The sequence below is a fragment of the Manacus vitellinus genome, unplaced genomic scaffold (assembly GCF_001715985.3).
Source record: "Manacus vitellinus isolate BGI_N305 unplaced genomic scaffold, ASM171598v3 scaffold_30_pilon, whole genome shotgun sequence".
Classification (NCBI taxonomy): Eukaryota; Metazoa; Chordata; class Aves; order Passeriformes; family Pipridae; genus Manacus; species Manacus vitellinus.
The window spans coordinates 6,675,597-6,691,585 of NW_021940291.1; the positions used below are offsets into that span (position 1 = coordinate 6,675,597).

The following is a 15,989-nucleotide window of genomic DNA, read 5'->3' on the forward strand; positions in this document are numbered from 1 at the left end:
TATTGCTATTTTATTTAAGACTATGTTTTTCAAGCTTCTTGACGTAAAAAGAAACTGTCTTTGCCATAATAATCTCGTTGACATATAAAAATAAGTTATCTAAATAATTTGTTCAGGAAAATATTTGATAAATTGCTAGTGTTGTTTTTATAACTAATTAATTCTGTAACATTAAGGTTATATGAGTCCTTTTTATTGTGAGACAGTTTTCATGAGAATAAATGGTCCAGACAAACATACCAACCATACTTTATTTTTTATGAAGCACTGTAAACATCCCATACCACCTGAGACCTTTATTATGAAACCCACACTTAAATATACACAAAATATCTCAAATATAAGTGTTGAGATACAGATCAAGGCTTTTTTCCCCACCCCTGTCAATATATCTGATGCAGAAGATGCTACTGGTTTTAATAAATAAAATTATGATAGGATGAAGGTATCTAAGAAAGTTATTCTTTGCTGTATATATAGACATCAGCATCTTTGTACCCTTTCTTGGGTATTTGAATGACAGTGGGTTAGTCCTTTGGTTTTTCACGCACTTGTAAACAGAACTGTTTCTTCTGTTTGTAAACAGACTTTTTTTAAACAGTGTGCAACTACTGGATGGAAATAAGCTGATCTACATGAGGAATAACTACAGTATCATCATTTTATATTAGACATTAAGTTAGCAGACATCCTCCAGCTGGATATAAAAACCTTTTAATGATATATTGATCTGAATTCAATGCAAATAGTTAACACAGTGCATGTCATTAATAGCATATTCCTAATTACTTCTTTATTATAGATGAAAAATGAGCTGTAATATGGATTTTTTATTTATTTCAAGTAAATAAAATACCATGTTCTCCTGCAAGAATATTTGTAGACAAAGATGTAATTATTAAAAAACAAGGTTTCACATGTTAAGATAGAGAAAATACTCATGAGTATTCACAATCAGCCAAGTTTAAAAGCATTGCAAAGTTCTGTGTGCTTAATTTTATATTTCCATCAAGAATTGTACATTCTTTGCTTTAAACTTCTGCTTCTAGACATTTTACTGTGGCCTCAGGCTTAGTTTTAGACTCTTCTACCTTATTTCCATTAGTCTGTGCTTCCTTCTCAGGTGTTTTGTCATTTAACTTTGCCTCTTTGAGAGCAACCGTTCCAACCATTTCTTTTTCCTGAGTCTTGTTTAAAAATGGGAAGGTTTTCTTGTACCTTTAAATGGAAAAGAAAAGGATAGTAAAGCAGAAACATTGACATAGTTTGGTAGTATCACTCAGGAAATACAGTGAAAAATAGCTGGAAGTAACTTACTCTGCCATGCTCATGCAAAAATCTCACAGAGAATGATGGCTTGCTAGATCTTTGTGCTTTTTTAAGCACAAAGATTTCTAAAGAAATATTTTGGTATTTTTTTTTAAACAGACAACATATATTCAGGATTTGTGGTACACAACAATAAAGCTACCTGGGCTAAGATGTGAGAGATGCACAACTTTTTGATAGAATTTAGTGATGCACTGTGTTGAAGATCTTTACACATGACAAATGAGCTCAACTATTTTTTTTTTCTGAGCACAATCACAGTGCAATTATAAAATCTTTCACCTTGAGTCTGACATATTAGAAAAAGAGGGATAAAACTGCATAAACAGGTTTGTAAATGAACAGATACACAATTCAGTGTTGTTATTTTGACACACTTGGAAATGTTTCACACTAGACGTGATTGACCAATCAAAAATAGGCAATATTTGTCTTTGGTTCCTTTTCTAAAGCAGAGAATGGCAACAGCAACAACAAACTTATCTGTATAGCAACTGGGTTTAAGTGGTTTTTTCTTTGTGCTTCACTGTTTTGTCGTCATCATTACTTCTCTGCTCTTTAGCTATATATTTTAAATATTCACTGGTTGTACTCTGGGGGTTAACTCAGTCTCAGATAGAAAAAAAAAAAACAACTTACTTTTTGATATAACAGACTGCTAGAACAACTGAAATAATGAAGAAGATGATTGCCAGGACAAGAAGTGCAGTGGGGATACCTGGAGATAAAAGTGATATAATCATAAAATTTTATTTGTACGTAATGCTGAATTTCTAAAGGCTCGTGAGCATAAATCCAGATTCTTCTAAAACCAGCCTAATGTAAGAGAACATACACATCAACTCAAGAATAGAGGTATTAGGAATCTCAAAAGATGAGTTACTCCTGCTCATTTTTTCGAGAGAGACTAAAACAGGTATTTAGGCAATCCCTGACAGATATTTGTCTAATCTGCTCATTGGAGAGTTTTTACAACCTGCCTAAGAGAACACATTGTTGGGATTAACTATCCTTACAGTTGGAATTCTTTTCCTCATATTTAGTCCATTTCTCCATTGCTATGTGTTAGGGTTACTTACTCACATCTCACATCTTGAGAACACCTCCATATTTAGATAACAACAATTCTCCTTAAAACTTCTTTGTTTTTAAGAGCTTGATGAGTTTTCCACTACTCTGAGCACATAGTGTTTGCCAAGGCTTTTTTAGGGATGTATTTACCCCAAGTCACATTAACCAGAATGAACTTCCACCGTTTCATATCAAAATATTATCAAAGAGTAGAAAACCAGACCTTACTTCTACTTAAAAAGTATTTTTAAATCCTCTGCCTTATAAGCTTTGCTTCTGCAAAACCCTAACACTCCTCTTCTGCCTGCAGGTTCATCAAAATGGATGCTGGAGTAGCGACCAAAAATAGCAGCAAACAGATTGACTACTGACTTCTACCTAAGTCACTCTGCTGATGAAATAACTGCCCCGCAAGGCCTTTACCTCCAAAGATGACAGAGTCGTTCTTAAAGGCAGACCGGGCAGTGTGGCTGGGAGAGGCAGTCGCAGAGGATTCCTCTGGCAGCGCTGTGCTGGTCCCCTCTGTGGGTAACGTTTCAGTTACACAGATGACACGAAACCTTCTGTTTTTCAGGAATTGCTCTGGCTCAGTCACAGTGGGCACTGCTGTGATGTTCTCAGTGAAATCAGAGGCTGAGTGTGCAGTCGAGTCCGTTGATGCACTCGATGAAGGAAATGTTGCTGTGGTTGGGTCTGGTTTACATGAATCAATCTGGATATCTGCAGCAGGGAAAGGAAATACGTGAACAGTTGTGTTGGATGCTAGTTTTGTACTTACTGCACACACATTTATTGAAATTGTCCCTCAGTCATTCCTTTCTGGAAATTATTATTTGTTCACAAAAGCCTTACCCAAATCAGCCATGGCCATTTCAAACATGTGGTTACAATGCAGATTACACAGCTTTTATCATTACTCACATAATTAAACACTCTTTTGAGCAAGTGTAGCACTAATTTTTTTTTGCAAATCAATGACAAGATTCCCCATGGAAAGTATGTAGAATAATATTGCATATAAAAACTAAGAGTATAACCTTCTGCAGAGCAGGAGACTTAACTACTGCAGATTCAATGTTCAAAAATATTTCCATGATATTATGTACATGTTCAAAACATATGCATGCACTGTTGATACTTGGAAAACTGATTTGATATCTTGGAAACAATAGCAGCCCATAAAACTTTCAGATACATCAGGCACTAGTGTGAAATAATAAAGAGACATGATTTTAATGGGATGGGGGGCCTAGGAAGAGACAAACTTCAGGTTTGAAGAAAAAAAAGTAATTTTCAGAAATTAAGTCATTTAAATGAAGTGAATGTTGTCTATATAAAAATGTAGATGCAAGGGAAATCTTTTATGCAAGTGGAAAAGCTGAGTTCCGAATAGGGCTCATGTGAAAATGTGGAAACTCTTCTTTGCTAGTGAAGTTCTGTATTCTGTAAAGCTATAAAAATTTCACTAAGGTAACAACCAAATTACAACATAAATAAGAGGGAAATGACGTATGCACTGTTGTCCCCATGAATCCCCATGGGAAGTCTGATGACGCAGTTACACTCACAGAATAAAAAGCTAAATGGCAGGGGCTTTATACTTTTTCCATGATGGTTTTCAAGCGCCTTTGGCACCTTTTCTGGCATAAGAAAATTGACAGGATGAGCTTCTGACAAATATTTTGGGTAAGAAATGCCTAGAACAGGCAACAGTTTGGAAGTAAAGATAAAGAAATGCGGAATCATCCCAATGTTAAATATACATTAAATTGTACTCTAACCATTTGGAAAGCTTAACTTTCTTCATGTACTCCAACAGTATAATATATATATATAATTATTATTATTTCAAAATTAAAGCTAAACAAAGCAATAATTTGAAACTACTTGCTACCTTTTTAACATTACTCAATTTACCCAATATTTCTGGTGCAGAATAACATACATTTCATGCACTGAAACACCATGTTGCATAGGAACAGAAGAAATAACAATACCAATAGGAGCAGCTTCTTTTAGAGCATGTTGCCATGGCACTAATATATCAATGCATTCATCAATAAAAGCTCTGAACTGCAGAGAAAAACTAAGTTAGCCTAATCATGTAATTTTTAACTTTATAGGTTAGGTGATAATTCAGTGTTTAATAGTGCATTGCCCGTGCAGTGCTTCCTTATCAGCAAGGTAAGGAATGAACTTTTCAGCATCCTTTTCACACATAGGATGATGCACATTAAAGAAAGCTGTTGGATAATAGATTGGGAATCTAGTTGGGTTTATGATCTCTTGGCTGTTCTGCCTTATAATTTAATTTAGTTTAATTTTCCTTTATCAAAAGACATTCAAGTTTTCCTGAAGTACCCCACTCTTGGCCTTTTTGAAAGAACAAACAGACCACACACAGACACCCTGGTTAAAGATTCGATTCACTGTCTCTCAAATGAACCTGCCTAAATAACCAAAACATGTTAAGAGCATTGCATCAACATTACAGAATGGTAAAAGCAACTCTTCTTCAAGAGCTTTCATGGCAGCACCAAATTATTAATTTGGATTGACTGAATTGACCCTTTGTATTTCTTGGAAGCTTCTGAGGCAAATATAGCTTGATAACATTTAAGTTTGGGGGAAAGGGTCAACAAATTATAAGAACTCTCATTATTTTTTTCATGCAGATATTAAAAAAACCAAAACACAAGAAATGTAGTTGTCATGTTTCCATACCTGAGGAATTGAAGCAGTAAACATGAAATGTTTGAAGGAGGTCAGCATTCCATCGCACTAGTCCAGTTTTGCCCTTACCACATTTGTTGTTGGGTGTTGTCCGAGGAATAACAACAAATCCATCTTTCACCCATCCAAAGCTACAATAAAAAGCATCGGTCCTTTTAGTACCAGATTTATCACCAGCCTTGTAGAGGTGTTAAGGCAATGAGCCACTAACTGATATACCTGCATGTTTGAAAGTCATGTTTCAAAGCATTTTCAACTTGGTCTTTACTTGCCAATTGTAGATTCAGTTGATTACATGCATTACTTGCTTCTGAGAAATTCACTTTCTTTTCGAGATAGAGTCCTACACCTGTGATCCTGCAAGGTGACTGAATGGAACCTGCAATTAAGCCATAAAATATTCAAGGTTAGCATTTGAATATTAACGTTTATTCCTCATGAAGAATTTAGGATCACGTTTAACTGAATTGAAATTTTTTAAAGTTTCTAGCTTGAGGATAGTAGAAAACTAATTTCTAGTGTAAAAGATATTTTAAAACAGAACATATTTTTTTAACAATAGTCTAGAATTTCAAGAGGTTTGGCTGTTATTAGACTGAGTGCATATACAGTCTTATTTCCTTGTTTTTCTAACAAATTAAAACCAGCAGTTGCACTGAGGCACTGATTATTCTATCATTACACCCCTCTTATCAAGATGATAAGGTATATAATATCAAAAGTATTATGCATAATTTTTCATAGAGTTAATATACCAATGAGAAAATATAAAGATTTTGTCATTCCTGGTGTTCCTTATTCCTCCTAAACTCTTTTTTTTTTTTTCCTATCTTGGCATGATGCTTCTAACCCCCAGCCACTGTCAAGCATTCAGTTTACTGAACTTGGCAGGAAAAGAGGAGATAGGGTGGATTTATGACACTTTTCCAGGCAGTTCATCCAGCTTTTTAGATAAGCACAGCTGGTCCACTCTTTGTGACACCTGCACCAGCAAGTGCATAGCTTAGGTTACACCTCCTCTGCTTTCTTAGCCTCTGTTAGGGGCATAGGATAAAATTCAGGAAGTGGCACAAACAAGGAGAAAGGATATTACTGTTTTGCCTCCATGTCTCACTGGAAGCATATACTGGGGGAAAAAAGATTTTTTATTTTTGAGTTACATACAGTAATTGCCCTGATAAATGAAACATTTCAGCATTTCATTGCCAGCACATCAGATAACCAACAGCCCCAGGTGTTACTTCCTTGCTCAATATGCTTGGCAGACTATCCTCACCAAGTATGTACAATAATGAATACTTCATAAAATCTATGTTTCAGAACATAGGCAACCCACAAACTCTCCAAAGCAGGCTGAAGTGATGCCTGCAAATCCACCACATGACTTCTTAGCAATACAACTTAAATTGAATTTTATGAATGAAAAGATAGAACTAGCAGCCAAGCCACCCTCATGATGAGAAGGTGATTAAGCTTGTGTGGAGTGCTAAAAGAAAGACAGGCTCTTAGCTCCTGCTCCCACTGGATGTGGTGGGTTTGGAAACGGCTTGTGGAAAAAAAGATGCATCTCTGCTGTCCTTACATTTTGTTTAATTGGACTTCAGTGTTTGGTGGAACAATCATTGAATCAGGTGGATTTATCTCAGCTGCTGAGGCCCATCCACAGCTCCTCTTTCTCAGTTTTTAATACCCTGCTCCTCCTCCTCTTATGACTAGTTCCTTTCTTTCTTTACTTCTTTATGCTCTGACTTTACTCTTACTCTTATTGCTCACTTAGTCAATTATTTTTCTATCTTTAGATTTGAGCAACACAACTTTTAAAGAAGGTGATGTTGAGAATGAAAGTTTCTCAATGATCAACTTTACAAATTTCAAATAAAGCTGAGCAGCTGACAGAAAGGAATTTAATGAAATCTTGGAAAATTATGTAGGTACTTGTAAACTGCTACAGTCTTTAGTCATTCAATTACAGGACAAATATTTTACACATGAATTGTATGATGGATACAAAGCATAATATATAAATTCAGTACTAGAAAAAGAAGTTGTAAGTGATAATAAAGGTGACTCTAGGATATGTGCTGAAGTTGTACGTTAAAATTTGCTAAGTTTTTTAAAACAAAATGGTGAAGTAAAAGATATGTTTCATAAAAGTTATCAGATTCCATCTAAATTCTGGATGGTTCTGCAGTGTAAGGAAGAAACCCAGAAAGAGAACAATAGCCTCTTCAAGTCTTTCCATCACTTCTTAAATCACCTCTGAGCTCTGTTGTAAAGATGACTGAGTTTCTACAGGAGACAGACTAACTCCTTGGAAGCACATTATCCTTTTCTGTCCACAAGCTACACACAGCTGTGCTTCGAGCTTTGCTGTGCTTACTTGACCTACTAATACTGGGACATTCTCCTCAGTATTTGGGTCTCGGGTGAAAAATCTGTTTTACTGACATAGGTGGGAAGACCTAGACAAAAGAATCTCACAGCAAGACAAAGCTGTCATAGAACAGGAAGAAAATTGTTCAATTTTTGTAAGCTAGGGGTATTGACTTTGTTGAATTTTAGTTTCCTTCTAGCTTTTTTTTGGGGGGGGGGAAGCTGTTGTTTTTCTCTTTGCCCTGTGCCTAGCCTTCACTCTGATTTATTAGGAAGAGTTTCCTTTGGCTGCCGATGCCAGGGAGCAGCAGGAATGAGGCTGTTCCACAAGGAAAGAGGAGCCGGGAGCAGAGGGCAGCACAGGCAGGGCAGTGCCCTCACTGACCAGGGCACAGTCCCACAGCACTGAACAGGACCACAGTGACAGTGGCAGGTTTCACTTCCAGCCCCAGAGAGAGCAGGATAATGAGTCAGACACCCAGAAAGTCCGTTTGGGAACAGCAGAAGATGGTGCTACCTATAACACGTGCCTGAAGTCCATTCTGGAGACAAGGCTACCCACAGCCTAAATGCAGAGTTGATCTGTGAAGCCCAGGCAGCAAGTCACTACAGGAGGGACATCACCTGCTACAACACAGCTGGAAAACACAGCTGGAGATCAGCCCTGAGCTTAACTGCAGCTCTCGGGCCAGTGAGCAGAGGGTGCACGAGGAGGTACCCCAAGGGAGGGTGCTCTCCTGGAGTGGAGCTGGGGGGCACCCAAACAGCTGCAAAGAACAACACTCAAGCTCTCCATTCCCCCAGTGAAAATTATACAGTTTTGCTGCAGGAGACTAGAAGTTGTTAGCTACTCCAATCCTGTGGAATTTCAATTGGATTTGATGTGAGCATCTAATTCACTCAGTCCAGATTTCCTTCAGAAGTCTTTCAGTAGTAGGTGACAAAATCAATTGTCTGCCATAACTGTGTATGTTCTTTTACATAAGTAGAACAAGCATTTACTCCTTGCAAATTACAGTGAAGCATCTGGAGACTTCTGATGCACATTGAGTATCTGCAGATATCCAGAAGCTACTGCAGTTAGAATACATTGCATCAAGTTGATGATGGAATTTGAAAGAGAACTTGTTTCATGCATATTTTGCTCTCTGAGGTTATACAAAACTGTTTCTCTAGTATTTTAAATAGTACAAAATAAAATTACATTTCAATAAATCTGAACTGAATCCTAAATGCAATACCAAATTTTTAAAATATGCAGTTCTGTAGCATTTAGATAAAAATGCTTCAGCATTTAGATAGCAATAAAATAAGACTAAAATTTAAATCATTATATGCTAGTTTTCATTGCATTGTAGTCTCAAAATTCTGTGATTTCCTATGCCAGAAACACATTAGTACACACACCCTTCCCCCCATTTTTGTAAATCTAGCTACTTTTTTCAACACTTTAAAAGGTGGAACTTTACATACCTGTTACAAAGTAATTTTGAGCCATGAATGTCATCACCCAGATGAAAAACACTGCTGAGGTAACTCCAAAATTAGTTGCCATTGTCACCAACTTGAAAAATTCAGGAAATTAGAGAATTCAAGGTGGTTTGTCTTCTGTGCTAAGAAAATTAAGGTATTGAATACTGCCAGACCTCTGTTGAGATGACTTCTGGAAAGCAACTTCAGCTGTCACTGCTGTGCTTCATAGAAAGAATGTCAGAGCAAAAGCATTGACTGTCCCACTCAAAGGCGAGGTCACTCACCGGAAATCCCCAGTCACCCTCTACACTCCCTTTCATGTGGGGATTGCTGGAAAATTTAACTACTGCTGATTCAGAAAACAGGGCTGAGGAAGGGAGATAAGACTGGTAGGCTGCTAAGTCAGTAAACACTTTGAAAGAAGTTTTTCTTTTGCTATTTTTTCCTTTTTTTACTGGTTATCAGCTCATTATTCATGTTATCTATTCATCTGGTAAATAAATCAAGTCCTCCTATTGTATCACAGCATGCCACGATGGATTTTTCTTTTGTTTATTGGAATTAGAAGGACATCCACTATCCCATATGTCTTGATGGAGTAGTTTTACTGGTTTTTTTCCCTTAGAGGTCCAATGCACAAAGAGTTACCATAACACAGAGGTAACTGAAACCCAGTTTTGAACAGATTTGGAGATCCACTACAGTAAATGAGATTCCATGTGAGACTGTAGGTATGGAGGTGGGAGCCAGTCCCACCAATGCTGCCTTCTGTGAAGTTCCAACAAACAGTGATTTCCACAGATGGGTTCAAAACAGAGATGATCCTCACAGCTGTAACTTAGAAAACCTTCAGGGAGTCTTAGCAGAGAAATTATTTTTTTTGATTCAGAGATTCTTTTAAGCACAGGGCAGGGTTCCAGAGATGAACTAGTTCCTTTGCTGTCAGTCATATCAGCTGTATCTCTGTTATTCCTGACAGATGTTTGTTGAACCTGTTCTCAAAGACTTCCAGTGACAGGTTCCTAACATTTCCTCAAACACTCTATTTCAGTGCTTCGCTGTCCTTTACTGTTCACAGGTATTCCCTACTCTAAACTGACTTAGTAATGTAAACCTATCACTTCTTTTCCTGCTGGCAATGAACATGGAAAATAGTTTATTCCCTTATCTTTTGCAACTATCTTATGTATTTAAAGAGTTATGCCTCTGCTCCCACTTTTCTTTCAGCTAAGAAACCCCTGCTGGCTCGCTCTTTTGTCTCCATGTGAGGCCTTGCCAATGCCAAGCACTGATTAATAAATTGCTTTACCTGCTTACAGAGTTCAGAATGGTGTGAGCCATTTCTCTCTTTTTTTTTTTTTGCAACAGGATGGTTTTGTTACATCATGTTCAATTTGTGATTCAGGAAGCTTTTCGATGCCCTATGTCCTTGGGCTGTTTTCAAAGTCCTGTAAACACAAATGTAACAGTAGCTACCTCTTTAAGCTGTGGTTTGTATTGTAGAAAGTTCCCACTTAATATATTAAGGCAATATTAGCTTTTAACTGGGCACATGCCCAATCTCCTAGGGCAGCATATAACATGATTATGATATGATTTGGTATTCTGTAACACAGACAGGCACCTGCAGGGCCTAAGGAGAATGGGAGAATGCTGTGGGTTAGTGAAATAATGTCTCCATCAGCAATAACGAAATGAAAATTGGGTTGTGCTTGGGCTGTGGTTTGGAACTGAATGTTAGTAAAGCTCCTTGAGATCTTCAGACAAATTTCTTGCTCCAGTTTCTCTTCCCTCCTTTATTGTTCTGTACTAACCTGCCTCTACAAAGTGATGGCAATGTGAGATACTGTAATCAGACTTAATCCTCACTCGAAGCAGGTTGTAAGTGGATTCACTTGCATTTACAATGTGGGAGGAGAAAAGTAGACTGTGGCTGTAAAACACTGAGAACATTAAACAAAATCTTACCATCTCCGTGCTTAACTTGAACTGCAAAGTACTTCCTACCATGAAAACTAATCAAGAGCTGGGCTTCTGACATTTTAAAATTGTGTGCTAATTGTCCTGCCGAGTTTTAACACTTTGTGCCTACTATACTCACTGTGGCAAAGTTCCTTTAGTCAAACTCAGTCTGTGCTCTTGATCTTTAGTAGGACTTTTAGTTGAAAAAATGAGATAAACACCTTTGCAAAACCAAACAAAAATATAAGCTGCTTCACACGGTCTTCTAAGAGCAAAACACAGATTAGAGGAGGGAGAAAAGAATTTTAGAGTGATGAAATGAGACAGAAATAACTATTTTTTTGTCGTTTTCTTCCTTTTTGTATTTCAGCTGTTCTAAAACTGTGTGGAAGACCACTTATCTGGACTGTAACAGTACAAAAGGTCTTTAACCTTTTTCTGTGTCTTCATCATAATTAGTGCGGTGAAAAAAAGCGCAGACTTATACAGAATGATTAATTAGAGTTTGACCTAAATACTTGTAGTAACTTATAAGAAAAATTCCCAGCCTCTCATGCCAGCATGTTTTAAAATGCTGATGAGGGTTGCTAAACAGAAAACTTTTCATATGGGAGGACAGAAGTAACTGTTCTCTACAATCATTTCTAAAGGACCCTTGAAACCTGAACAGCAGGAGAGGAAACACGTTTATGCAGAAAATACAAATGTCGGGGTCTTTCCATGGTTACAGCAATTCCTTTCAAGGTTGTCACTGTCCCAGAGTTTTTCTCCCTGTCACTGACTATCAGAGAGCACTGTCTCCTACCCACTGGACAGCTCTCCACAAAGCCCAGGCTTCCCCAACCTCTCAAGTCTACGAGGACACAAAGCAAATAAAGAATCCTAACCTTTCGCTCAGAATCCTTTGCTTACAGATTTCCCCTGTGGCTCTCCACGTTTGGCCTCCTCAGTGACACGTGGCCTCCCTCTGAAGCAGGTGCTAAACTCTCTCCAGGATATCTCAGCTTCCTCTCTCCTCTGGTTGCTATGGTGTGACAGGCACGACCCTGCTCCCAAACATTCTCTCTATTGACACAGGAGTTTGCTTGCTTCTTCTACATAATTTTCCTCAAGAACTGGAAAACTAAGAACAAGATCCTTGATAGATGTAACACGCTTCATGAGAACACAGCCATCAATGTGCAGACAGAGCACAGGCAAACCCCAAATCCTTAAGGTAACAACATTGAGGACTTGAAACCATACTTTTATTTCAAAACTCAAGTATGTGATACTATACAGTACAATACCAGCACACTTGTGCAAAATCTTACAATATTACAAATTTAAATATGATACACAAAAATAGTGCCCTTTTGAAATTCCTTTTACTAGAAACATTTGTGCTGTGCAGGAAAAACAATAAATGTGTCTCGTTAAAGCAGAAAAATAAATATTGCACCTCAAGAAAACTATTTCAGTGTTAATAGCATAAATAATAGCTCTGTTTCTTGTTATCTGATGTGATCTTTGAACACAGAAGAGGTTGTTGGTTTTTTTTTCCCAGATAAAGCAAACTAACATCCAACAAATAAAATGACATTTAGAATAGTTTTTGAGCTTAATCTAGATTCTTATTAAAAAAGGTGTTTTCATTAACTAACTGAAAAATATAAGCAAAACTATTTACTGTGCTGTTAGTCATTGTGGTTTGTTATTTTTAGTGGACAGTTTGCTCAAAGTACTTATAAAAAGAAGAATTTTTTTAAAAATAAACTTTATCTTCATTTTTGCACCCTCATTAAAATCTCTTGCCTCCTTCAGTAGATTCCCCAAAGCAAGCAAAAACTTTGTGGCAAAATTACACTTGCCTTAGACATGCAAGTAGTTCAGTTCAAATCAGTACAACTACTCATGGGAATTGGCCCTGGTGCACTAATTCCACAAAAAGGCAGTGTGCTGAATTTCAAGGGAGCATGGAGACTTTGTTCACCCACTGACCAAAAAAGCTTTAGAACATGCTTAACATTAAGCAGTTTGAGAGTCCTGTTGATATCAATAAGTTTCTATGTGTACTTAAAATAAGCTGGTGGGCCCACATCAGTGCAGATGCAAATAAAAGTGAATTAATTCGATTATAGGCACTGATAATTATTTTTCTTCAATGCAGCCCACCATGTCCACAATCACATAATCAAATATGCTCCATAATTTCTGGCATAGAGAATTCTGAATGTTCAGAACTATTTACCTTCAATTTTTAATGCCTTATTAAGCATGTTATTTGTAAAGAATATTAAGTTAAAGAAGCTGAATAAAGAAGTATTCAAAGAACAACTGACAAGTTTCTTCAAATACTGAAAGTATGTGAAATATCACAGTAGTTCTTCACAGTCAGATATTCTAACTGAACCAAACAGATTCCAAGTAATTTGCAAGAAACCTTCTTCTGTCTTATTCTTTACCAATTACAATTTTAGACCAAATGACACTTTCCCATTATCCTTTTTGAACTTCCTTAGGCACATTATTCCTCAATAATACAGACTTTAAAATACAAAACCTCCCTTCTAACTGCTTATAGACTCCTCATTCCCCACCACCCCTAAAAAAAAAGTGGTTATGGTCTGCTTTTTTAAATTTTTAATTTCTTTCTCTTTTCTATAAATGTCTCCTAAGAAACACGTGGCTAAAGATGCAACAAACAAAAATTCACTAGCAGGATATTCGTTACTAGTGCCAGACATGTGAATTAAATTGCTGACTGAGTTAGGAACCTGTTTTCTTTGATAATTAGCTTGAGGTTCAGTGTTTACACCAAAAGAAAACAGGACAGTATTATCTGTGTCTGAACTGAAATTACAGTACTTCATAACACACTTATCCTTCAGTTGGTGAACAGACCTGCTTCTCAGCCAGGAAATGCCAGAAGAATGCAAGATATGAGTGCAATCAAGTGTCACACTGATTTTGATATTGTGGCTATAGCTGAGGAAAGACACAATTCACCTTCAGTCAGAAGTGACTTTCAGCAGGTACATAAGGTACACCCTCAGTGACACACATTTTGGTCTCAGCCCTAGGTGGTGGGGTTTTTACAGATAATGGCTTCACCATTTTGGAATTGCTTATCCAAGAATTTCAGACTTTCACATTCTTGTGTAAGAACTCGCAACTCCCAGATAGGCAGAACTGCAAGAGATGAATCTCTCATGACCTGGCAGTTCAGCTTTGGAAGTGTATCAGATCATTTGGAAACCTGGCATCAGGTTCTGAAAATGAACTACTAAAAACACACAGTGAGCTTTCTTAAGTCCTCACTGCTTCCCTGTCCTGATTCACGTAGGCACTGGTTGGGTTCTGGCTGTTGCAGAACTGTGTTCCTGCTGCAGACCTCAAAGAATATCTATCTCCAGTATTAGTAGTAGGGCAGAGTCCACTAAGTGTGATCACCTGTACATAGATGTTTGAAGAGTTTTTGTTTTCTTTGTTTCTTTTTTAATAAAGAATTCCCATGTCCAAGAGTGCTGTATTTTGGGCTTGGGCAGCTCATCTAACCTTCCAAACAGCAACTACTTTTTGCTGTAACCAGCCCTGACTCTGAGTGTCATACAGAAATTTCTGCAAAGATGTCCCTTAGATATATCAGAAGTTCCCAGATTTATTTGATGATGTCACATGGACCCCATTTTAGGTTGAGTATTCCATTTTTAAAAAAGCAGTGGTGGTCCAATTCTTAAAGTATATCATAAAACACATTTAAGCATGTACTTAACATTCCATTTAAATAATCATACAGATAATTCCTCTTAAAATTACTCTATCAGCAAGGCATTTGGTCTAATAATATAATTAGATTCTTCCATAGAAGAACTTCTATTTCTACCCAATAATCATGAATAAGGAAATTAATTAGACTCTTAAACCCCAAAGGACTTAAATGCAATTAGTACTTCAACAATCAACAATAAATTCAGGAAATGCCAAGTAAAGCACTAACTGCAAATGCAGGTTTTATGATTTTCTTCAAAACATCAGTGTCCTGTGCAAATCATTCTTTTCAACATTTTGCTGGTTGCTCATTACTGCCACAACCTTATCACGATTCCACAATACTTTATTTGTATCAGTCAGTTACAACAAGAGGGCTGACAGGATTATTCATCAGATTTTCATCTGGGCAAGATGTGTTCACCCTGCATCCCCAGGCCTGGGGGTGTGGAGCAACTCACTTGTCTGACAGCTCACGTGTGACAGCCGTAGGGGTGACTAAGCACTACCTTTAACAACAGTGGTCTAATATGCAAACTTGCTCAGGTACCAGAAATCCCTGGTTGCTCCTTTATTATTCAGTGCGTTGCTCCTGTCGAAATCCTGAGTTCCACCAGGAATACTGGTGGGCAGCAGAGCAGCTGGCCTTCCCTTCAGCTCCCTCTGACTTCTCATCGCAGGAGTTGTAGGAATGGTAGATTCCCAACACCACAGCAAAAATGATGATTGCAGCCACTACAAGCCATACCACGTTCCAGTGTTTGCACAGTTTGGGGTACAGTATATATAAATAATTAATGATGACTTCAAGTCTGCTGTAAAATTAAAAGAAAACTGTTATATATGCAAATTTATTATCTTAAGCTTTGCAGTTTGAGAGGTTTCATAGATATATGGTGCACCATCTTTTTTTCCCAATAGAAACACCTTGTCAAAGAAGAAACAGACTGCGAAATTCTTCTAAGGAGAGCTGTACACTCAGACATTCCAACTCAAACTATACTATTGATTCAAAGAAACCTTTGAACAGTCTGAAAAGCACTTTTATTACGGCCGGGGAATGCAAAGGGGCAGGTGTTTTTCCCCAATACCATAGCTTTTTATACAGTTTGAAAGTAGCAAGTTTGAAATTATCTATACACACACTCTTTTTGGAGTCTGCCTTATTTAAATAGACACTTAGTTTTACCTCCTATTCTTACCATTATAGAGTAGTTACATAAAGTTTTATCATTTCAAACAGTTTCAGGTTCCCCACCCCTTTCTATGTGCTAAAAAGCCTTCCCTATTCTCTATTT

The 15,989-nt window shown here is 37.3% G+C and overlaps 2 protein-coding genes across 4 annotated transcripts in view; both read right to left on the bottom strand.

Moving 5' to 3' along the window:
- Window positions 1-230: 230 nt before the first annotated feature.
- On the bottom strand, window positions 231-9,184 carry LYVE1 (lymphatic vessel endothelial hyaluronan receptor 1). Its single transcript, XM_008928338.3, has 6 exons — window positions 8,980-9,184; window positions 5,353-5,512; window positions 5,125-5,264; window positions 2,824-3,120; window positions 1,969-2,047; window positions 231-1,218 (listed from the first exon to the last, which is right to left on the bottom strand). The coding sequence occupies exons 1-6, from the start codon at window positions 9,059-9,061 to the stop codon at window positions 1,032-1,034; spliced, it is 945 nt and encodes a 314-aa protein (XP_008926586.3). The 5' UTR covers window positions 9,062-9,184; the 3' UTR covers window positions 231-1,031.
- Window positions 9,185-12,039: 2,855 nt separating this feature from the next.
- The window catches only part of MRVI1 (murine retrovirus integration site 1 homolog), a 103,958-nt gene continuing 100,008 nt past the window's right edge, over window positions 12,040-15,989 (bottom strand). Inside the window, exon 26 of one of the 3 annotated variants that reach the window (XM_018076118.3) lies at window positions 12,040-15,506. In XM_018076118.3, coding sequence (XP_017931607.1) covers window positions 15,266-15,506 — 241 coding nt within the window. In that variant the 3' untranslated portion in view covers window positions 12,040-15,265. The remainder of the gene's footprint in view (window positions 15,507-15,989) is intronic. The other 2 variants (XM_018076119.3, XM_018076120.3) reach the window with 2 other exon arrangements.